This window comes from Ooceraea biroi, chromosome 10, assembly GCF_003672135.1.
Source record: "Ooceraea biroi isolate clonal line C1 chromosome 10, Obir_v5.4, whole genome shotgun sequence".
NCBI lineage: Eukaryota > Metazoa > Arthropoda > Insecta > Hymenoptera > Formicidae > Ooceraea > Ooceraea biroi.
Window position 1 is genome coordinate 13,287,039 of NC_039515.1, and position 25,215 is coordinate 13,312,253.

General features: G+C 36.7%; 2 protein-coding genes and 6 non-coding genes across 9 annotated transcripts in view; 2 read left to right on the plus strand and 6 right to left on the minus strand.

Annotated features, from left to right (window-relative positions):
• The window catches only part of LOC105286029 (mannosyl-oligosaccharide alpha-1,2-mannosidase IA), a 738,960-nt gene that overhangs the window by 601,310 nt on the left and 112,435 nt on the right, over positions 1-25,215 (minus strand). The gene's annotated exons all lie outside the window — the stretch shown is intronic.
• On the minus strand, positions 6,388-8,889 carry LOC105286030 (facilitated trehalose transporter Tret1). Its single transcript, XM_011350655.3, has one exon. The coding sequence runs from the start codon at positions 7,972-7,974 to the stop codon at positions 6,541-6,543; it is 1,434 nt and encodes a 477-aa protein (XP_011348957.1). The 5' UTR covers positions 7,975-8,889; the 3' UTR covers positions 6,388-6,540.
• Positions 15,767-15,839, minus strand: Trnar-acg. Its single transcript has one exon. It is a non-coding gene; the product is annotated as a tRNA-Arg (tRNA).
• Positions 16,154-16,225, plus strand: Trnae-uuc. The gene has a single exon. It is a non-coding gene; the product is annotated as a tRNA-Glu (tRNA).
• Positions 16,978-17,051, minus strand: Trnai-aau. Its single transcript has one exon. It is a non-coding gene; the product is annotated as a tRNA-Ile (tRNA).
• Positions 17,151-17,224, minus strand: Trnai-aau. The gene has a single exon. It is a non-coding gene; the product is annotated as a tRNA-Ile (tRNA).
• Trnad-guc lies at positions 20,942-21,013 on the minus strand. Its single transcript has one exon. It is a non-coding gene; the product is annotated as a tRNA-Asp (tRNA).
• Trnad-guc lies at positions 21,222-21,293 on the plus strand. The gene has a single exon. It is a non-coding gene; the product is annotated as a tRNA-Asp (tRNA).

Sequence of the window (25,215 nt, forward strand, 5' to 3'; positions counted from 1 at the left end):
AGTGGTAGATCAGACAAGAAGAAGAGCCTAAAGGGCTTCATCGTCAACGCAAAAAGCACCATTGGTGCGACGCTATCGCGCAGGGACCACCTAGTTTTTATTCCCCTCCATTACACAGGACCTTCCTGAATGAGCCACGAGAGAGAACGCAGGACGGGTCATTACGCATTCATGAAGATTATATGCAGTTCAGGCACGTCGCGCGTGGGAAATTGGGCCGAGATTGTCCTTATCGTCATAAATCACGTTTGATATCATCGATTTTTTATTCCCCGGCTTTATCCCCGCTCATGAAATCTGTCAGACTGCCAAATTTCCTCTTCCGACAAAAATGTTCTCGCTTCCAACGAGCCGTAAAGATAAATTAATTATAAGTGGGCAGTAATTCTATAACTAATTAAATTAATTCTAAAATTCTGTCTAATTGACTATCCAAAAATAAATGATGAATCCACTACAATATACAACATATATCTGACATTTTGCAATATTTTCGTTCGAGTTTACATCGAAAATCGAATTTCGCGAAAAAAGAGTAGTGATAGAAAACGACCACAGTAAAGAGAAGCAAAGATTTCGACGTAACGACCGCTTTGCGTGCTTGCGATAATCAGCACAAGGTAGGCCGAACTAGAGCGAGGCTAAATAAAGGAGAGTAATGAATTAGGATCGGGGATGAAATTAAAAGGAGAAAAACCGTTAGAGTTTAGCGTGATTTTTTATAGCTGCCGCTTTTAATGCTTAGAGATTGGAATCATGTCGAAAGGAAAAATGGTCTCCTAAAGATGCATCTGTAAATTACCGTACACTAACAAACGCCAGATAAAAGTTAGTTTGACAGAAAGACTCAATTTATCATTATTAAACTTAAACATTTACTGTATATGTATATATATATATGTATATGAATGTATAATTCGTATATTAATTAATGTATATATAATTATTATTTCTAGTACAAAGATTTTCTCATACATGATAGAAAACAACGAGCGATCGACGTTTATCATCGATGTTTCATTGTTGGAAATTATTGGAAAACTATATATGCGTTTCTTCGCGCACGATAGCCACCGATGTATCCATCACTAGAAAACCAGTAACAATCCTTATTCTTATCGCCTCGACGAAGGATAATAAATCAGGATTCCTCGCATTTTAATAACCCGGACAGCATGTCATCATACTTCACTTATGTATGCGCCTAATGGCGAATTCGATTGGATGCACTAGTGCGCACTGAGTGCACACCAAGGCTTGTTTACAGTTAATTTTTATATTTATATTCTTATGTTTCTTCTTATAAAAATTGATTGTAACCAAGCCTTAGTATGCACTCAGGGCGCACTAGTGCATACAATCGAATTCGCCATAAGTCATTGCGCGACTCGCAAAACGTCATCCAAACGCTGGAACGAACCGTAATTTCCATCAGCTGTGGTAGTGTGTGTGTGAAGCTGGCGTATCATTTCGCGGAAAATCATTAATTATTGACAGTTCTGGCTCCCTTTTTAATAGTTCTAGAGTTCCTGATAGGTTAAACCTGATAGATTAAAAGTATTACCAAAAACTGAATTTGTTACTAGTTCCAAAATGGTAAAGCAGCCGCTATATATGTATATGGCCCTGCACAGCCGTGTGTATACTTGATCATATAAGAGGCTATTTTGTCACTTTGTTAGCAACAAATTCAGTTTTTGGTAATTTTCGATAGCCCGTGATGCAGGGAACAGTTTAAGACCAAATTCTTGCGAACAACAAATTTTTTAAGTAATTTAGCTCATCGCTAAAGCGCCTAGTCTGTGATTGCCTGATTTTTGTTTAATAATTGTTAATTTAACTTAGTTGTGGTTTAATTATTGTACATATTTATTCATGTAAAAGTGTTTTATGGTTAGTAATTTTTAGCAATACCTTCTTGCAATGAGTTTTGTCGGTAGAGTTATGACGCGCTGCGTTGTACTTGTTCGCGGATGTTAGTATCTTTTAAACAGTATTATATTTTTTAAATTAATTTACACTATCTTAGAGCAACAAAATAGCAACAAATTCCAGTGTAGTTGTTTTGTTGATTCGAGCATTCTATATAGTTTTTTCAATATGGGAGAGGCTGGCTTAACGTTAAGATGGAACCCCCGTTTTGATCGCAATTTCCTGCTAAACGATTCGAACAATAAAATCGGGAATAGAGCAACTAATTAGCACATAACTAGCACTAAATTTTCTGATAGCTATGAACTTTTTTGGTGTTGGTGGGGGTCCAGCTTTACATGGGTTCTGTTACTTTCAATACCAATTTATTGCAAAAAATGTCTCTCTTTAGCCAGGGTTCGAACATGAATCTCCCTACAATCCATAACGTCTTTACCAATTCGACTACAGCTATCAAAAGTGAAGCAACAAAATCGAAATAACATAATCCGTCGTAATTTTTCCTGAAATTCGAGTTATAATGTGTTGTGCAGGGTAGGTGTAACTAGGGGTGGCTTTCTGCTCATAGGGGTGGAGCAACAAAATCGGGATTGACGAAAATGTAAAGCAACAAAATCGAAATGACATAATCCGTCGTAATTTTTCCTGAAATTCGAGTTGTAGGATGTTGTGCTAAATGCGCAATAATTAAGGGTAGTGTTCCGATGATAAGGGTGGTGCAACAAATTTGTGAATGAAGCAACAAATTAGCAACAAAATAGCACTAAATAATTATGCCTTGTTTTTTATTAAAAAACATTTTTTTAATATGGCTGTGCTAACTTTAAACTTAAGCTAGCACAGCCACTGTGTTTTAAGAAATGGCTGCAGCAACAAAATCCGGAATAGAGCAACAAAAGAGCACTAAATTTCTATGAATGTTTTATTTGATTGTGCTAAAGTGGCTGTGTCAGCTTAATAGACGTAGTTCTGTGCTTTATGAAATATTTCTCGTGTAGTTCTGAACATATTTAACTATTTTCCAAAGAGTTCTGAATGCAAACATTAACAATTATTTAATAAAAAATTTTTATCGTCCGAGAAAGACGTATCTACGGAGATATATGTGAAACACTGGTCGATTTTCGAGAGTTCTGTGAAGATTAAAATATTTCTCGTATAGTTCTGAACGTATTTAAGCGTATTCCAAATAGTTCTGACCGCAAACATTAACAATTATTTAATAAAAAATTTTAATCGTCCGAGAAAGACGTATCTAAGGAGATATATGTGAGATGCTGGTCGATTTTCGAGAGTTCTGTGAAGACTAAAATATTTCTCGTGTAGTTCTGAACGTATTTAAGCGTATTCCAAAGAGTTCCGACCGCAAACATTAACAATTATTTAATAAAAAATTTTTATCGTACGAGAAAGACGTATCTAAGGAGATATATGTGAAACGCTGGTCGATTTTCGAGAGTTCTGTGAAGATTAAAATATTTCTCGTATAGTTCTGAACGTATTTAAGCGTATTCCAAATAGTTCTGACCGCAAACATTAACAATTATTTAATAAAAAATTTTAATCGTCCGAGAAAGACGTATCTAAGGAGATATATGTGAGATGCTGGTCGATTTTCGAGAGTTCTGTGAAGACTAAAATATTTCTCGTGTAGTTCTGAACGTATTTAAGCGTATTCCAAAGAGTTCCGACCGCAAACATTAACAATTATTTAATAAAAAATTTTTATCGTACGAGAAAGACGTATCTAAGGAGATATATGTGAAACGCTGGTCGATTTTCGAGAGTTCTGTGAAGATTAAAATATTTCTCGTATAGTTCTGAACGTATTTAAGCGTATTCCAAATAGTTCTGACCGCAAACATTAACAATTATTTAATAAAAAATTTTAATCGTCCGAGAAAGACGTATCTAAGGAGATATATGTGAGATGCTGGTCGATTTTCGAGAGTTCTGTGAAGATTAAAATATTTCTCGTATAGTTCTGAACGTATTTAAGCGTATTCCAAAGAGTTCCGACCGCAAACATTAACAATTATTTAATAAAAAATTTTTATCGTACGAGAAAGACGTATCTAAGGAGATATATGTGAGACGCTGGTCGATTTTCGAGAGTTCTGCTTATTCTAAAACAGTTCTTATATAGTTCCGGACATGTACAATGCCTTTCCAAAGAATTCTGATAGGAACAACGATTAGAAAATTTTTTAAAAAATTATTTCGCCCAAAGAGTGGACGTTTTCGACTTTACCAGTAAGACGCTGGTTGATTATCAAGAGTTCTGCTTATTCTAAACCAGTTCTCGTATAGTTCCTGACATGTACAATGCCTTTCCAAAGAGTTCTGACAGGAACAACGATTAGAAAATTTTTTAAAAAATTATTTCGCCCAAAGAGTGGACGTTTTCGACTTTACCAGTGAGACACTGGTTGATTTTCGAGAGTTCTGTTTATTCTAAAACAGTTGTCGTATAGTTCCGAACATGTGCAATGCCTTTCCAAAGAGTTCTGATAGGAACAAATATTTTTCGTATAGTTCCGAAGGTACTTATGAATTTCCTAAAGAGTTCTATGCACCTCTCATACATAGCACTCTGTAGGAAAATCATAAGTACGTGCGGAACTATAAAAGTATTTTAGGAAAGCCGGAACTCCGACATTTCGGCCAGTGTCTCACTGGTAAAGTCGAAAACGTCCACTCTTCGGGTGAAATAATTTTTAAAAAAATTTTCTAATCGTTGTTCCTGTCAGAACTCTGTGGAAAGGCATTGTACATGTCCCGAACTATACGAGAACTGTTTTAGAATAAGCAGAACTCTCGAAAATCAACCAGCGTCTCACTGGTAAAGTCGAAAACGTCCACTCTTCGGGTGAAATAATTTTTAAAAAAATTTTCTAATCGTGGTTCCTATCAGAATTCTTTGGAAAGGCATTGTACATGTCCGGAACTATATAAGAACTGTTTTAGAATAAGCAGAACTCTCGAAAATCGACCAGCGTCTCACATATATCTCCTTAGATACGTCTTTCTCGTACGATAAAATTTTTTATTAAATAATTGTTAATGTTTGCGGTCGGAACTCTTTGGAATACGCTTAAATACGTTCAGAACTACACGAGAAATATTTTAGTCTTCACAGAACTCTCGAAAATCGACCAGCGTTTCACATATATCTCCGTAGATACGTCTTTCTCGGACGATAAAAATTTTTTATTAAATAATTGTTAATGTTTGCATTCACAACTCTTTGGAAAATGGTTAAATATGTTCAGAACTACACGAGAAATATTTCATAAGGCACAGAACTCTCTGAAATTAACCATAACCCGAAAATAACCAGTCATCATTCCCTGATCATTTTTTAGCTTTAATAATTATAAAAAGATGAAAAAAAATTTTTTTGCTAGAACTCTTTCTAGAACTCATGTAGAACTGTAGATCTTTTAAAATCTAGCCGGAATTATGGCGGAAACTGTCGCAGGACAAAGTGAGACGCTGCGTGAAGTTGGCGTCTCACTTTGCACTATGCGATTTTTTCGCTTTAATGGCCAGAACTATGTGTTTAACCCATCAGGAACTCTAGAACTATTAAAAAGGGAGCCAGAACTCTCAAGAATTAATGATTTTCCGCGAAATGATACGCCAACTTCACACACACACTGCGGTAAGTGGTCCGAGCAATAATCACGTGAAAACGCAATTTTACGGTCCGTCGTGCTGGCAGGGCTTGCCAGTTAAATTTCTATTGCTCTCGCTGCTTCGGTCGCAGAGTCATTATTCCGACGCGTCGGTTCATTTTACGACATGTTCGAAATATATCCGGTCAAAAGACGCGTCGCGTCGTCACTTATATAGCAATGCAAGATTGCTTGCGTAGCGCGTCCGCATCACCGTCAAATGCCGTCTTCGCCGCAAACAAAACTGAAATCTCCATGTTAAGTTCCTAGTTCACAAATTGTGTAGATTTTTCAAAAACGACGCGCACTAAATGAAGACATAGTATGCAGTTTGAATATGTGGTTGTACTTTCCGCTTCCGACCACTGTACCATAGATATTAATATTTGCAGGAATTGGTTTCTCGATATAGAACGATAATTTTAATATCAACTTTACTACACATTCATTATGCATGAGTCATTATAAATTATATATAGGGTGTCCCAAAGCTCGTGTGACAGCCGTTAATAAGAGATTCTTGAGATGAATATTCTAATACCAAAATGTTGAGACTACAATAATTTTTAAATGGGAAGCGTTTAAAGTTGGCCAATCGAATTACCTAAAGTTTGCGCCCTCAGGCACGGTAGATTGCACAGTAGTGATAGGTTTTAAGTGTTTTAAATATTCTCAAGAATCTCTCATCAACGGCTGTCACACGAGCTTTGAGACAACCTGCATATATAGTCACACGTGTCAGACAGTATATTTATTAGCATGTATATAGAAATAGTAATTCTGCATTATAGTATATGGATTTATTTCATTCACGTTGTATAAATAGACGAATCATTACGATTTATTCATGCTTAAAAATATTATTTCTTACTCCTCTTGCATCAAGTGCGTCAAACACTAAATTTATCTAATATTCCATTGTTTGTATATTTCAATGAGACGTTTGATCGAAATATATTTGAATCTCCTGCAAAGTTTTATTCTTGGTTTCAGGGAGGACGAAATATAATATGCTAATTCCAATTAATGCTACGGAGCCGTAAATGACGAATGCACCCTTAGGCTTCATGAGCTCCATCATAGCCGGCATCGTCTTTATTACCATGAAGAAGCAGATAAAGGCAAATCCGGATGTTAATCCCGTGCCAAGCCCACGGAATTTCCGCGGTAACAGTTCACCGCAAAGCAACCAGGGTACAGGCATCAATCCCAATGACAGCAGAGCGGTATAAGCGACGAGGAGAACTATAGGAACCCAAGGTCTACCAATATCAAGCATCAGACATGCGCTTAATGACAATATAGTAACAGCTACACCAAAACCGGATATAAACGTTATGGTGCGTCTGCGGCACGTTTTCATGAGAAAGCACGCGAGAACACCAAACATCAAACGAATCGCATCAATCATCAACGTTATTAGGTACGCGTATGCTGATCCCGAGATGTCCGCAATCATTTCGACGCAGTAGAAAATTATCATGTTCGTGCCCGCAAACTGTAACGTAAAAAAGTATAGGCAGATGATGGCGAGAGGTCTCAGGAAGTATCGCGAGGACCAGGTTTTCCTGAAGGAGTGTAGCATCGAGTGTTCTCCAGCTTTCCTGTCGGAGATTTCCGCGAGTTTGGCGGTTCCCAGCAGAGAAAATTCCTCGAGTGAATACTCGCCGCGGAAGAATACCCAGGAGCGTCTTGCTTGCTCTAGCCTGCCCTTGCTAAGCAGCCACATCGGACTCTCTCGTGAAAACATGCAGATGATCCAGCAGACCATAGGTAGTACACCGCAGATGTGCGCGGTGGTCCGCCAGTGTAGCCAGGTTCCCATCGCGTGACACGCCAAGATGCCGACCGATAGGTTCAGACTAATTGCTCCCAGGAGAACACCGCGCAGCAGAGGGTCGCTCGTTTCGCCCACATAAATCGGAACGATCGGTGCCAGGATTCCGACGCAGTATCCGATGAGGAGCCTACCCGCCACGAGTGCCTTCACGCTGTTAGCGAAGCCGATCATCAACCAACCGACGAAGGAAACTGGAAACAGCAGCAATACTGAAGTCTTCCTTCCGAGTTTGTCTGCCATAAATCCGCCAGTCCAGTAACCTGGTGCCATCGACAGGACCGGAGCCGCAGCGATCCATGACACTTGATCAATAGTGAGCGCTCCGAAGTGATCCACATCCGCAGATCCCGATAAAGATTCGTTATTGTTAGATGAAATTGTCTTCAGCTGCGGAAGAAGAATCGCGCTGTAGCCATTTGTCATGCAGGTCACAATGATTCCCATCAGCGGTCCCAAAGCAGTCAACAGTTGTCTGAGATACAGCTTGAATTTGGTGTCTGGCTCATTATAGTCATGAATTTTCATCGCTACACCAATGATGACGTCCGACAGTAAAAATTCCGAAAGAGATACTAATGACAATGATATAACTGTTCAATCATTTGTCTGGGTTATACGCTTATCTATGATAAGATTCGATTCGTTTGCTGTTTTATGTCTCCATTTCACTATCAGATTACTTGAACTTTTTTTCGTTTTTCACTTTATTGAAGCAACATTCGGTCGATGAAACATTGTTTAGTCATATTGATCCGAGACATATGTGAAACATAAATGCACTAGAAGTTATACTAAAAATTGATTATTCTAAACAGATGAATGATTAATGAGTACTTAAAAGAACGTTCAAGTAACTGAGATTACACGCGCTAAATCGGTCAGCGCAATCGCCGGATCGTCGAGAGTGAACGTTATATAATCCGCCCTGCGTGAACGTATCTTATCGCTTTCACTTAATAATTAGTAGTTACTAAGCCAATACGCCTGCATATTATCTACCGTTATGCTATACGCTTTGCGTTTCCGCGCGACAATTGAAACAAGTTCACGCTAATAAATGGGGATAACACATGTGGCGGTGCAGTTGCATAAACAGCAGCGAGGATTGTCGAGAAATGCGTTCGTAATTGCGTTCAATATATTGTGGTCAAACAAACGCTGAACAATTCAAAATATAAATCCATAATAGGAAGAAAATCGACTATAATGGGAGAAAATTGGCTTAAGCGTTTATCCCTTTTTAACAAAACTCGATATAAACAGATGTTTCATAGTTTGTCCTTTTCAAAAAAGAAAATTCCATTTAAAACCATATTTATGTCAATTATATAACGTCGCATTTTCTGTTGAACTAATGAACTAACAAGATATAATCCACCCTACTGAAACGATTTTAATAGCATAAAGATATTTATCGAAGATGTGTATACTTATACTATTATATGAAAGCTATTTAATCGGCGTTTATCAATATATATATTAATAACGCTGTATATATATATATATATATATATATATATATATATACAGCGTTATTAAAGCAAAAAATGGATAAAAGTAAAATAATGGAGAAAAATGAATTGTGTATATATATATTACAAAATTCACGATAAAGTTATTTCCAGAATTTATTTTATGTACATTTGCAATTCACAAGAAATACGCATTAATAGTATTGTGCTTCTTATAAATATACTTTCAAAACCATTTATATCACGGAAAGAAAAAAGTAGCTGCCATAGCTAAAAACTGCGTGTGGTAACTAAATTCAGTCGTAATATATGGACAGCTAAATTTTAGTTGTGATACCTATTTTATTAGATAAGGTTCCTAATTCATTAGCTGCAAGAGCAAACATTTTGCTGTAGTTTAGAAATTTATAGCTACGGCAGCAAACATTTTTTAGCAAATCATGATTAGCTACGGTAGCAAAAAGTTTTCTTTCTGTGTAATATGTCACACATATATATATCTTTATGCAATGTGTCACATATATATATTTTTAACACTTTTCCTCAACAACCAGCGAAAATTCACAGGCAGCGTTTTCATAAATTAAATCCTGCATTCACATTCTTCTCACGCAGTGAATTTGGACGTCTCACGTCGAAATAATTAAGTCGGTGCACTGTTCTGCCGTGTAGAAAATTAGACGCACCGTGTGCGTGACGCACATACGCCTTCGCACGAAAATGAAACTAAAACCTCCATCCTTCCTACCACCCTCCATCCCCATGCAAAATAATTTCCCCGTAGCGCTCCGGAATACGCGTGGTATTTTAACTAGCTGAAAAGGGATTTAAATGATACGGGGTGGCGACCACGGGAATTTGAACGCTGTGAATTTAATACGCACCCCTCGTCGAGCGACGGAGTGTTTCGTATTTTGGATGGCTGCCAAATGCGATTTTCACGTTATTTATCTTCCGCGATGGGGGATGTCCCGTGCGAGAATGAGATACTAGTTCGTTTGCACCACGTGCGCATCGTGCGCTTGTTTCGCTGGTTAAAAACTAACGATCCCGCGCGAGAAAAGTAGTAATGCCAAACGCGAGATATTTAACACATTTCCGGTGCTTCGGTATAATTAAGCACTTTTGTACCGTTTTTGCTGCTAATTCCTGCTATTAATTTCGAATAATTTTCATCCATAAAAAAAAAAGTAAAATTCCAACTGCCTCTCTTTTGCAAAAGTGCAATGAAGGCATGCAAAAAATTGTCCCCTCGGGAAAACATCATTTTATATCTTTTAGTATGTTTCCCTTCCTGAGAGTTGTTCAGATATGGTTCGTTCAGATTCGTGTTTAAGGAACCTAAAGAAGTTACTTCTCTACACAAGCGATTCAATTTTCTCGGGAATGAAGAAAAGAAATTTTCTTTCTACAGGTCTTTCACCAGTTCTCCTCCGGTCTTATATTTAAAATTACAGCTAAAATTCTCACAATGCAAAGGCGATCGATAAACCAATAGAAATCAAGCGATCGGATGAGCAAACAGGGAATCTGGCAGATTTCTACCAATTCTCTTACCGGATTTCTAACTCTTTGATGTACGATAAATATTCTGGCGCGGTGTGCCTGCTGTTCATCTACTTCGACTCACGTAGTGTACGAGATACGCCTTTTAAAGTCGAGGCCTCTCAAAAGTCTCGTTACCCCGTCAGCCTGTACCTCGACATTAGAGGAAAGACTTGTTTAACGGCGAACGCTTTTACGAGAGTACTCGTAAGAGATCTGCGAAGAACAAGGACCTTGTGGGTGCATTTTAATGAGCGCGAAAACGAGTGAGAGCCGCACGAAGTGCAGTATTCGCAACGGGAAAGCATAGCAGCCGGAAACGATGAAAATCAACAGACACGACAGACGGAATTAATAGACAACGCAATTAATAGACATGAGTATAATCGAAGATACGCGAAATATGTTGTAATAATTGAAGATGAGCACGCGTCGCGCTGAAGCGTTTCTGCAAAATAAACGAGAAACTGCAAAGTGATGTAATATCTCCAACATAATTTCTGGACGGATACGATGTTTACGGAGGCTTCTCCTTAGAAAGCGGTGAAATTTCGTGGAAAATTTATAAGCGCAATCTCGGGAGAAATTTCTGAGACCTCAGGTAATTCTAAGGTTTAATATAAGTTTGACTCGTCGCCTCTCTTCTCAGCCTCATGCACAAGCGGGAGACTTATTTAACGGCGGATGCTCTTATGAGAGTGCACGTCGAGGACCAGGATGGCTGAGGCGCTCGTAGACGAATGTTGACGAGCTTTTGAGGAACGATGCAAGGAGGTGTCTCAACTGTACGCTGCTGTGCGATCTGAGTTACGTGTTTTTACGCTATTCTTTGCGCAACCAATGATACTGCTATGCTAATACAAAATACTGTGCTTTCCTTAAACTCAGGTAAAGATAAAAAGATTTTAATTCTGAAATATAATAATTAAAAGAAGCGAATATAATCAATATATTGTATAATCAAGATATAATCGCACGTTTGTTCCCGCCGCGCATTTGCAAAGTGCAAAATTACTCAAACAGAAGTTGGATTTAATTTAATTCGAGCTGAGTTTATTTCGAAGGAATTGATTTATCGCCGATACATTTGTCTATCATTAGCAGAACATCTATCCAGTCCGAAACACGATTTGTACTTTTTTCGTCGGGCATACCTGACGACTAAAAGCTCCGAGAAAGCCGCTGTCGAACACGGATGGATCAGTTTGTGCACGGAGATTGATGCGTTTCGGAATAGAGAAAAAAAACAACTCGCGTGGGATGCATGTTCGGGGTTTCAGGTGAAGAAAAAAGGCGCCTTCTGCTAGAACAACCGGGAGAAAAGTTTCCACAGGAGGATGATGCGGAGATGGAGTAAATGACGAAGGTCACAAAAAACTGGTATACTGCTTTTCTTAGAGGATGCTGGGATAGAGGGATGATGCAACGAACGAAAAAGTCCATGTATGATACGCAATAAGAGGAATGTTATCATTTTCATTGAAATCTTGTGTTACTTTGTATCAAAGATACTATCGTATAATATTATATTTTAGTTGCTCTTATTTAAAAGAGTGTACGTATTTTTTCTTATACGCTTATAAGGCATAAATTTCCACACATATGTCATCTAGAAAGTAATCATCAAACGCATTTTTAATAACAAAGGAATTAGCTTGTAAATCTTTGTCTAATCGAAACGTCGACGAATAATGCTGATATAAAATTATATAACGGATATTAAATTACGAGGCCACACAGATTGTAATCCCACATATCCGACCTATCAAGTATGAAACAATGCATTACCGTTATTATTTATAGCTGATGTCGCGATCCATTAGCTTTTTTCGATTCTCCTCAATGTCTTTTCGATTTGCGTTCTATAAAAACAGAAGCACGTCGCAGCAGTTGAGGCAGAATACAGTGGCACGATCCAGATCTCTATTGAATTGCTTATAGCAATCATCATGAGATCCTCACGAATGATTCGAATTCTTCTATTGCTGACGGTCATTCAGTTATACTGTGACACTGCACTCGCACGCAAACGACGAGGACGCGCCAAAGGTTTTCCCAGAACGCTATCAACATTTACGGACGATGATGATATCATCGAACTATCAAAGCATGCAGACGATCCAGAGATTCTAGAAAAACTTTCAGATGACTACGTTATCGGAGTACCAAAAAGGCCGATATCTTCGGATGATCCAGAGGAATATATGGATCACACACTTTCGGATGATTATATAATCACAGCACCAAAAAGGCCGCCATCTTCGGATGATCCGGATGAAAACATGGATCATACACTTTCGGATGATTATATAATCAGAGTACCAAAACGGCCGCCATCCGCGGATGATCCGGAGGCACCAATTACACGTCGGAACGGTGGACTTTCGAATGTTGGACTTGGAAGAAGCTCTACTATACTTTCGTTAAATTTTAAACACTCACGATGAAATCTCAGTGATATTAGAAAAACTGGGTAAACTAAAAAAAAGAGGAAGAAGAAAGTGAGAAACTGAATTGAAAGTGTCGGAATTAAAGACTTTCTCCGTTTTGATTTCCGGGATAATTCATGTTTGATTCAAAATATATTGCGTAGAGAAAAAGTGAGATTATGTGTGACAGTATTACTATGGCATTGGGAAAAGGATTAATTAATAATAATTACTACGTATTACATAATTATAGCAGTAATTTGTCAAATTAATTTGTAGTGTCAGAGTATTATTATTACAGAAATGTTACTTTTGTTTATATATTATATCACAATAAAAACTGCATTCTCTCTTTCTCTCTCTAAATATATATATATTTCTCTTTTTATTATTAAAAACCAATTATTATACTAATACTAAAATAATTCAGGACGATATATCCATTGTTTTAATTAATTTACAAATAAAAAAAGTATAATCATCTATAATAAGTATAATCATAGAAATTAAAATGTTCAATGACGTTAAATGGCTTAAAAAAGGTTTTGAAAAAAGATGTAATTTTCTGTACTGTACCATTACGCATTTTTATTTCATAAAAATATATTAGTACGGTTAATAATAATTTATAGTAAAAATATATAAGAGTTAATATTATATAATATTATATATTACTTGATTATTATCTTATCTTTTCTGATTTTTGAAAATCAGAATATTGAGAACAAAATTAAATTTCGACAGTTATGCCTACAGCTCACTGTGTATTTGAATAAAATGAAAGGTTAATGCTTTTCCTCCCGCGCTAAGAAATCAATACTTAAGTGCATAAATAATGCACTGTTACAGTCTGGCGAAGTAGGTCGATGCAAGAAAAACTAATAGACGTGCTATAAATCGTGTCTTGCTTGAAACTTAATTTATATACACTTACAATTAGTGCTTTTTCAAAAATTAACAGGTAATATCGAATATTCTAGTGTACTTTAAAAAAGTTCGAAGAGTGATCACACACGCGTGCGCGCACACACACACACGCACACACATACACAGTTATTATTCGTCACTTGAGCTGCCAATCTCTCCGTGATTTTCCCCACAGATTCATAACGCGTTCCTCTTTGCAATAATATCCTATGTATTACCGATATTCAGCATGCGAGTCGTGCCACCAGATGGCGAAATGATTGTTTTACGAGTAGTCCCATCGTTCGTTGAAACCACTCGGGTATGGGTAAAACATTTTCTCGTAATGCCCGGAGAGTCCGTAACATAAAACGACGCAAGGAACATTTGCGAGCATATTTGCGAAAACGAACACGTGCAAGTGCATAATGCGAAAAATTTGCCTTTAACGACGAGATTGTTATTGCTTCAATTAAGAAAGTTACCTTGCATATGAGCATTTAAACTGACGTAAATACAATCTGAAAGAGGAAGTTGTACGATTGTATCGAGAACAGACGAAAATATAGCGAAAGAAAGGCAAAACAAATTGGAAGCACATCGCGTGTTTTTGTTTTCGTCACTAGTATTATTTATTGTTTGTGACATTTTCAAACCAATAAATTTCAAAAAATTTCAAAGAATAAATGTTTTTCCTTTCAATTTTATATGTCATACCTACATCAGATATAGAATATTTGCTTTTCTCATATCAATACAAGCGCCGTGTAAATATTTTTAGCCAGTTTGCCTTTTTACATGATCAAAAAAATATTTTTCTACTGGGACCCGAAGTCCGCGTTCTCACCATCTTAAGCATACAAACACATTCATTTCTAAAATGTCAAGTTATAAAAGTTGAATTATTAATCATTAATATTATACATATAATAGGCCACTTATTTGGTCGTTATTTCTGTTAGAAAAATCTCTCAACTTTGCAGGATGACAAAAACAAATTTACTGGGATACATCCAATTTGTTTTGCTAAACATTCGACAATTATTTGACGATTGCTTCATTTGCGTTCCGTATATGAAATTCTTTCGTGTACGTTGTGTCAATCTAATAAATTCATTCTTTCGATATAGCTCAATCCGTAAACGCATCCTAAATAAATTATGGCAAATAAATTAGAACAAGGAATCCAATCGATATCAATTTCAGATACAGATACATCTATTTTGTGTAGATCTATTTTGTATTTCAAATATATGCTAGTTGCAAAAAGATTCTTCTTTTCTTACATCGCTTTATTAAAATACACAATATTGCAGGTGCAAAATGCAAACAAGTAAAAATGTTGAAGCAATAAATATATAAACCATATTCTGAAAAGATAGAAAACTTTTATCGGATAAAATATTATTACATTTTATCGAAATGCAAATTCCACACAAAAATATAATTTACGGTAAATGTATCATATATAAAAAAATTCAGCCACAATCTTTATTCCTCCTTATTTCTATAGCCTCAGAATACAAAGAGCAATATTCTTTATTTAATTCTAATAATCCTTTTCAAATGCATTAAACAAACTCGATATAAAAAAATTAAAAAGTACTCAGTTTCTTTTGTTTATTGCGAATAATAATAATTATTATTAAAGCTCTACAGCCCGTATCGAATCTTGGCTTCCCGTACTGCGAATAATACTCCGTACAATTCGCACAAATTTATATGAGAAACTGTAATAATATTTTATTTGAAGCTTTTCTAGTTTTAAAAGCTTCCATTTTAACGTAATCTGATATGTTACTATTTTTATAATAATTGTGTAATTCGTGAACACATTGCATCATTCAACAAAATAATAAAAAGATTTTATGATACACTAAAAATATCTTTCAATATTATCAATTCTTTTGCTATTGCTATTTGTTACATGATTATTCCAATACATAAATGTGCAAAACTAAATTCCGATCCTGCCAGGATTCGAACCTGGAATCTTCTGATCCGTAGTCAGACGCGTTATCCGTTGCGCCACAGGACCATTGAAACATTTCCATTTACGTATAAGTTCTTCTATAAAAATATGTACATTTTAACAACGTTGTATATATATATAAATTATAATAACATTCATTAAATTAAATATATTTCCTTGCTTTTTCTTGCACAGCAAGTGGTTTCTTATGAAACATATCTGCTACATTTAATAAATTTTAAGTATGCTGATAATATAACAGTACTTAATTGTAACATTGTAAATTAGAGAATCGAAATAACATTAATTACATCCAAATATTGATTAATCATAATAAAGTACTATACTACATCAATATCGTAAGTCATATCTTCAGGAAATCCGGTATGGTCTAGTGGCTAGGATACCTGGCTTTCACCCAGGAGGCTCGGGTTCGATTCCCGGTACCGGAATATTTTTTTCTTTTTGAAATATTCCGTAAAAAAATTTCCAAGCAAATTATAAGAAAATAAAATATTCGTAGATTTCTCAAAATCATTCTCTATATGTAACATTTTATTCAATGCATTCGTGAATAAAAAACTTCGTGCGAAATCAATAAATGCTGTTACGCTCGCATGAAAAACGAAAGTAAATAAGACACGGCTATTGCTTTTCTCAATGAAAAAACTTTTTCCTATTACAAAAGCACCGCCTACTATTCTCCAGTACTGTCTCAAAACGATGCCATTAACGCCTCACCAAACAAGCCGCATTGAACTGGAAAAAGTTACTCAATTAGAGACCTAGGTCGTTCCGAAACTGGCTTCGTACTCAACCAAAACTCAAATTCTTTCCTCTCTTCGTACACTGCTTCTTGTGCGACCACAAACACGTACTTCTTCCGAAGTTCAGAGTACCGTGACCACGTTGGTCGAACTTTCCGGCTTGATAAGTCGCGCACGTAACCGCGATCCGGTACAATAGTATAAGAAAAAAGGATATGGGCGCAAAAAAATCCATAAGATATGCTTATATTTTTTCAAATATCGAAAAATATTTAAATATAGTATTGTATGTTAACATTAAATAAGAAATTTAAAGAGTTTAATTAACTTAATTTTTTCATTATGAAAATTTAACATAATTGTGTACTTACATTTCATATACTTTTTACATTTTATATACCTCTGTGAATATTGCTTTACTACAAACAAAAAAAACTTGGCCCATGAGGGGATCGAACCCGCGACCTTCGCGTTATTAGCACGACGCTCTAACCAACTGAGCTAATGGGCCAACTTGGACGTACGCATATTTTAAGAATTCTTACACAAGAATTCTTACATATTTAATATTTTTAAAAGATGTAATTCTTTCAATTTTAATGAAAAAAAGTGGCCCATAAGAGGATCGAACCCGCGACTTTCGCGTTATTAGCACGACGCTCTAACCAAATGAGCTAATGAGCCGTTCGTGCTGCATTAGATTTTGCAAATTTCTAAGGAACATAAAAAATTATTATCTATTTTATGTATTCGAAAAATATAAATCAGTGTTTTATCTTCATTAAGAAAACTATTTTCTACATTTTTTCTTCAAAATTACATTATTATTACATTATTATTACACAGCAATATCAACTAAACAGTTTTCTTATATGTAAACTATGTACTTAGTGTTTTCAATTCATAAAAAGCTTCCAGATATTAAAAAAAAAATACTTGAATAACATCCTTTTTCTAGACTCAGTGAATGTATCTTGTCTTTTTCTAACGTTGAACCCCTCACACGGTATCAAATTTATAAAGCAACGTTAGAGCAAGTTTGACAACACTCGTTTTTGTTTTCCCACTCGTATAATCTTAATAGTTCTGCAGTTCTCTCTTCTTCTCTCTTCCTTTCCTGTTTCCTCTCTCAGGTCTTGAAGCGAAAAATATCATCATGAAGTAAGTCTACAGGTTATCGTAAACTATTAAGTCGCTGCAGGTGTCCAGCATGACCCTACCACAGCGTCCGCAAACTTTTACCGTCATACCTGCGCTTAGTAATCTGCTACCGTCTGGTAGTAGAACCTTGGAAAGAGAAAGAAAGATGACATGTATGAACTTTATGTTACGGAGAGTTGTGTGCATGAGCCGATGGTTCGATTATCTCGGAATTGATATTTCGCATAATTATTCATTCAAACAGAACAGTCGAAGATATGATTAAACCAGTCCTAAAGTGGAATATTCTTTTACTATTACATATACTTTTAAATATTATATTAAAAGTAAAGTTAAAATTACAACATTAATTTGTATCTTTACTTAATACATACTTCAAAAGATGTAAGTATTCTAACTCTGCCGCGAACAAAACACGCGTCAGAATAGCAACGTGTCCAAACGAAATCTTTTGTTCATTTGCTTGAGTAAATGGTCATAAAATTGTGCAAAAGCAATCGAATAAACTAACCATGTTTATCATCGACTTGATGTTCGCAGTTACAGTTAAAAAACTTCCGTGTTTTTAAATCTCAATCCCAAATGGGCGAAATTAAATTGGAGCTCGTATATCTCGATTTAACTTACGCACATATTACGTACAACTCTGATTTCACAGGGGATAAAAGCAAGTTCAACTGACTTGTAACAAAAAGAGGAAAAACGTGAGATGATGAAACTGTTATTCCTCCTTAAAATACATTAAAAAATTAGAAAAAGCATACGCTCTTTTTCATTCTTTTCGTGAAGTATAAGTTTGCCATTTAAATAGATCAGATTTCTAACTATTCATTCCTCATTATACTATTTTCATAATAAAAGATATGACTACTATTTAAAATAAACTCAAGTTGTATTAGATAGCACAAACTTACATAAATTAACATTTATGTATTTATTTTTTCAAACTTAGATTCCGAGTACATAGTACACATGGCAGATTCGTCCTAGGTAGTAAAGAATGAAGAGTACGAGTGAGGTGCGGGATAATTAACGGCAGTACCTGCCCTTCGCGTTTTATATATAGCTTGACCAAACGACGGGTCGATCGGGCTCGCCGAAAAGGCAAAAGGAATCGAAGAGTAAGTGGACTTCCAGGGACCCTGAACAATCACCAACAAATGCCGCTACTTGGGTGGCAACCTTCCATCTTACTCTTCTCCACCTTCATCCACCATGTTTTCTAGCCGTGAAATTCGCTTCTGAAATTGGGGCACGAATCTTTGACAATTCCAAAAAAAAACTATTGCTCCGTTGTATACTTTTCGCAGAAAAAAATTATATCTAAAGAACGTTAATGCAGCTATTAAATGTCTGTTTTATTCTTCGTGGCCAAATACTACATGAGCACATTATAATAAGTAATAATATTATTTATAAAGAGATTAAATTCAATGCAAAACAATCAATCACTTACAACTGACAAATAGAACAATTATTGCCAGAGCAGAGAAAATCTGTGGACTCTTCTAAGTCTGTTTGCGAAATGCGTCTTCACATTCTATGTGTTTACAATGCAAAGTCTTGCTTAACAAAGAATACTTAAAAACGTAATTTCGCTGAGCGTAATAATTGATCTCGAAGTACATAATTATAAGGCAATGCGTAATCATTTTCTTAATAAGGCGGCAATGATAACATTCGTTTGCCGTAATTACAGAGAACGTATGCGAGAAAGACCGAAAGAAATAATTACCTTCTGCGCATAGTCGGATTTTGCGATAAAGGACGACTTCAGTTTTCCCATAATCGTACGCCTCACTCGTCAGTTAAGCTAGACACGTTGTAATAAAGATGTAATCGGACAAACAAGTATCAAGCCCATCAGTCGTGTATAACTTCTAAATTATTTAGTTTTAATTATTTAGTTTTAAATCTGAATGTTTTGTACATTGCACAAATAAATAAATTCACATATAGCAGTTTGACTCTCGTTCAACTTAGATCATACTGCGATAAAGGTGATTATTAAACTTTAATATGATTTGAATATGTTCAGTTAATTGTACGTAATTTATCGTGAAAGTAAAGATAAAGAGTGCAGAAGGAAGACAAAAGGAGGGATATACCTCACGTGCGCGATTACACCTATTTGATATGCCGCGACATTCAAAACTCGTACATCACACTTAACCGTTGAATATGGAACACTCAGTCCCGATAGCAGCACATTCAGCATGTATATGTAGACTGCAATTATGGCCGTTAACTATCGTTGGCACGCACGCCGAACACGGATTTTCTATTGCCGTTATAGGATGTCTCACTTTTTTCTTCTTGAAGAACGTTAGTGTTGGCGTTCCCTTGAAAAGCTTTTTCCAGAGGAATAATCTTACATATCGCGCGTAAATGCTCAACTCAGCGGCAGAGATAACCGTGAGAAAACCCGCTAAAACCTTCAGTCTGTCCTTTTTTTCGCGCAGGTCGCCTTCCACTTTTATTTCCTCTCGAGACTCCCCATGGACGACGCAGGTGCGGTTCATGAAAAAAGAAACAGGTTTGTACGCGCCGTTGGTACTACCACCAATGGAAAAAAAGGGAAAAGAAACGAACGCGAGAAGAAACGCACATTCGAACTCGCAGCGCTTAGGACAGGATGGAGCCTGGATGCATTTGTGAGAGGAAGGAGCAATTGCAACGAGAAATCGAGATGGAAGCAGAGAAGAGTGTCACCGCACCCAATAACACGCGGGTAATCACGATTTAATGGCTCAATAACGTCCGCCACTGCGCCCTGCCGCGGACCCCGAAACAATTTATCAGTCCCACCAGTCAATAAATTTGGCTTTTGAGTTGTATACAGACCTAACCGGTCCCCCCTGCAAGCGAGCAGCGATACTTAAATCTCAAAGCAAAAGCATTGAATTCCAAACATTGAATTTTATATTATATAAAAGTGATGTATGTATATACATATATGCATGTATATTATTAGGAGACTAAATATTAACTTTAGACTCTTGCTCTTCTTTAGTACACGTAATTCTGAATTTTTTTAATATAAAATGTAGAATGTGAATATTGTATACACAAAATCACATTCCATTTGTAATTATACATTTCATTCCATGTATAACAAATTCTATACAGAAAATATAAATTTTACACAAAGATTCGCAAAATTAACAAAATAGAGAAACTATAATTTTTTTATCTACTGTAAAATGTACATGCTACTTGCGGTAAATGTAAAAAAAAATCCTCCCCGGCGGGGAATCGAACCCCGGTCTCCCGCGTGACAGGCGGGGATACTGACCACTATACTACCGAGGACTTGTACCTTTCGTTATTATAATCTTCTTCCAGTATATTCATATTTGTTTGAAGATATAATTTAGTTTATATTCATGTATTTATGTGAAAAACAATCAAATTAATTGCATTTATCATAAAAATTTAATATAATACAAAGATAAAATAAAAACATCTTGCTCATGAAGATTATATTATTATCTTGTTATAACAGAAAGCTTATCACAAGTCCTCGGTAGTATAGTGGTAAGTATCCCCGCCTGTCACGCGGGAGACCGGGGTTCGATTCCCCGCCGGGGAGATTTTCCTTTTGCATGCATTATTCACTAACAACACATTTTGTCAGTAACCTAAAGTCTTCGTCTAATACCACAGTTTGATTTCTGCTATTCAAACTATAATTTTATTTTTGCAGTTGAATTTATATTATAAAAAGAGCAATGACAGTGTTTAAATTTGACAAAAATGTTTCAAATGTAAGAAAAGTTTGCTGTTTTGGAAAAAATTATTCAAATTCTTTAATAGATGAGCAGAAATATAGTCTAATTCACGCAGAATCTCGATAGTGAAGAAAATGTCTAATGCGGTTCTTTGGTACTTTTATTGACATTCTATGTACATTTTATTATTACGTGTTATGTTTGCGTCATTGCAGTTCACAAGAAATACGAAATATACGACCAATCTAATGGTAAGATCGCATATTGCGAGTTGCACATTAAACACAAATAAAGCTCGTCGGCAAACCGACAGCAATACTCGTAAAAACAAAGAGATACCATGTTCGTAAGAGAGAGTCATCGTTAACAGTAGTCTCAAGCCGTAGATCGTAGCTGCGGAATCGACGTGATCATTTCTCGTTCTCAGCTTCTTTGTGCTCGTGTTTGCGGAGGTGCGTTTGTGCTGTCCTGTTACAATTGCCGGTGACGTGTTTATCAGTTCGTTAGTGCAGTGCGCTCACGGGTTCACGGAGTTATAAACTATTTTGTCGCTTAACAAATGATTATTGTGACGCCGCGCATCAGCGTGCATGAATTCGATAAATCCCGTTCAGAAGACGAATAAGACAATTTGCTTGAATTATCTCATGGTCAGTGCTGAATATATTAATACCTATGGAATCAATCTTATTTAGTCTTTTACATAATATAGACACAATCGGAATGTTATAATAAAAAATTACAAAAAGAAATAGTAAACCTAAATACGTTACACGTGTGCGATTATTAAATATAGAGGGTGTCTGACATAAGGCGAAAAACCTCTCGCCCACAGGTAGATCTCGTCAAACTGAATTAAAAAGTCCTGTACCATTTTGCAAACAACCACGTAAACTTTCGAGTAATTAAGTAAAGAAAGTTCGCTCATTCAGCGGACGCGATTGGTAGCGAGGGAAGTAGGCATGAATGAATGTAAAAAACGGCTAGTCGCGCGCGCGACGCGAGCGTATTTCTTAGAAGAATGCGAGAGCAGCGAGTATCGGATTACAGCGGCAGGCGAGACGACGCATGGACAATATTTCTCAGCGTCTCATTCAAGCGCTCGAGTTGCCGAGAAAGTGTTGTCCACGCGTCGTCTCGCCTGCCGCTGTAATCCGATACTCGCTGCTATCGCGTCGCGCGCGCGGCTAGTCGTTTTTTACGTTATTCATTCATACTTCTCTCGCGTCCGCCGAATGAGCGAACTTTCTTTACTTAATTACTCGAAATTTTACGTGGTTGTTTGCAAAATGGTACAGGACTTTCTAATTCAGTTTGACGAGATCTACCTGTGGACGAGAGGTTTTTCGCCTTATGTCAGACACCCTGTATAGCAAGTACAAAATGATCCCATCTCGTATGATTTCGAGTGTTCCATACATATAAATACATAAACTATCAACGTGTTCATCCAATTGAGAATGATAATTTATATATCAATATATAATATATACCAATGAAATATTTCGCAACGCAGGCAAATAACTTAAAAAATGCATCGAATAAACTGCATCAAACTTTCGTGATGCAATGTGATACGTCTATGCGTTTGTCTATTCCGGTAAATTTACATCTCGCTATTACAGCGGTATTTCGGGGCCATATGTTTGTCTCGTCCCGTGTTTCATCATCGAATACGAGCGCTGTTTGTCTTCCCTCATGTCGACGTTAAATCTGATATTAGAGTGGACACGCGTGATCACTCGTCAATAGTTTGAGTGCAACGACAAACCTATCGATTGTCCCTAAAGTCGATTTTGTAATTTAGATCGACGTGCGGCAAGCCCGCGTCCCTCTGCTTCGTTGCTTTTGATGCAATGTTACAGTATCAGCAACGCATCGAAATCGAATATTTCGTCGATGACAGAATCACGAAACAATCGATCAATGCGCACCCATATCGTATTTTAATGTTGTGAAACACCTGAATTTTATTCAATAGATTTAATAATCATATTTTATTTATGCTAAACTTTCATTCGTCTAATAATGATATCGTGATGATATCTATCTTAGAATTCCAACGACTAATGATATTTGTATGTACATGTGAAAGGAAACTTAGTGCATCTATTTGAATGTAATTGGAATGTGCTTCGACAGTATGATTGATCGATCAATTGATATCGATGTTTCAATTAACAAGAGAACTAATAAAAATTGACAACAGTGTCCATAGGCACGAGCGAAACGAGTAATCAAATCTGCGATAGTAGATGCACTATTGAAACACAACGCACAAGCATCGTCCGTCGAAGGGAAATTTCTTTCGCAAGAAAAGTTTAAAATTTTTAAAGTTAAAAAATACTTTCTCCCCCCCCCTTGTATGCATGCATGTGCACTTTTATCAAACTCAACGATTTTGTAAAAATAAATAAAAAATATAATGAAACTTAAAAAACGCAGTGTATTTAATGGAAAAAAGAAAAATAATTGAATAGTTAAAGACATTAGTTATCAACGAAGACGTTTGATCACATATTTTTCTTGCGTACGTTAACAATATTTATTCAAGACATCTCTCATTTTATGATTACATGCCGGAAAGCTAGTATCGTGCACATTACTTGTTTAATAAAACTGGACGAGCATTAATAAAATAGTCAATTGATAGGGGCAAAGGTTTCATCGGATGCATCGCTGCCACAACTATCGCGAAGAAATAGTAAGATAACGAGACGTGAGCAAACGATACCGCGGGCGAGAGACAAAGACGAGGTTCTTAGGATAAATTACCGTCTCAGTGGTAACAGCGCCGCCGTTTTGGCGATGGATAATGGTGAATTATGCGTCGTTTATGTCTCGTAAAGCCTCACGAATGGATGGAGAACGCGCGCGGTGGCATTTGTCGCTCCACGAAACCACCGTCAGCCGGTTTATTTTATTCAACCGTAATAAACGTATCTTCGACTTTTACGTCCGGCAGCCTCCTTCTTTTTTTCATCGTCATGTCTCGTCGCTTGCCATTCGTGTTGGAGACTAGATCATGGCTCAACGTAACTCGCGGATAAGATAAGCGATTCGTGTACGAGGAATACTCGTTCATAAAGAGCTACGGTAAAATTATCGAGAAACGTTTCTCGCATCAGCTGTGCATCAGTAAATTAAGAAATTGTGAGAAAAAATTCAGATTTTTTCAAAGATCATCCGATTGTTTCGCGTACACGGAACAAGCATTGCGTGAGCTTTATGCTCACATAAAAACAGGCTATACGTGCGTGAACGTTTCCGACGGCATCAGACGCCATCATTGTCATCGCATCGTCGCCGCGATTATCATCAGCTTCGTCGTCGTCATCGCCGTCATCATCGTCTGCGGTTGGTCCGCGGCAACGGTCGCTCATGGGACACCAACGCGGTATGATTTATGATGCGACATGAATTCCAGTTCGCACACGGGCCTGTCTCCATCTCGTATGCTCGTACTCAGGAAAGCGGTTTATCGTCCTCCCGTGCATAACCGGCCATTAAGCGACCATTGGCTATCGGATTCGATAGCCCGACCTAAGTAGCCTCGACCGATGCCGCGAGCGATACTTCTTGCGTGGTGGAACAAGGCTCTCCTGGCAATAACCCGCGCAAACTCATCCTACAAAAATTATTAAACACACTGACCCCACAGGGCGGAATCCAGAGAACCATTTACGTAGAACTCCACCTGACATGCATCTCAAGACGCTTATCTGACACGTACATCGAGCGATCTGAAGAATATATATAAAGTGTGTTTACGTACTTTTGTGT

Excerpts from the sequence above, each read along its gene's own strand:
- LOC105286030 (XM_011350655.3), bottom strand. The coding sequence starts at position 7,974 with ATGAAAATTCATGACTATAATGAGCCAGACACCAAATTCAAGCTGTAT.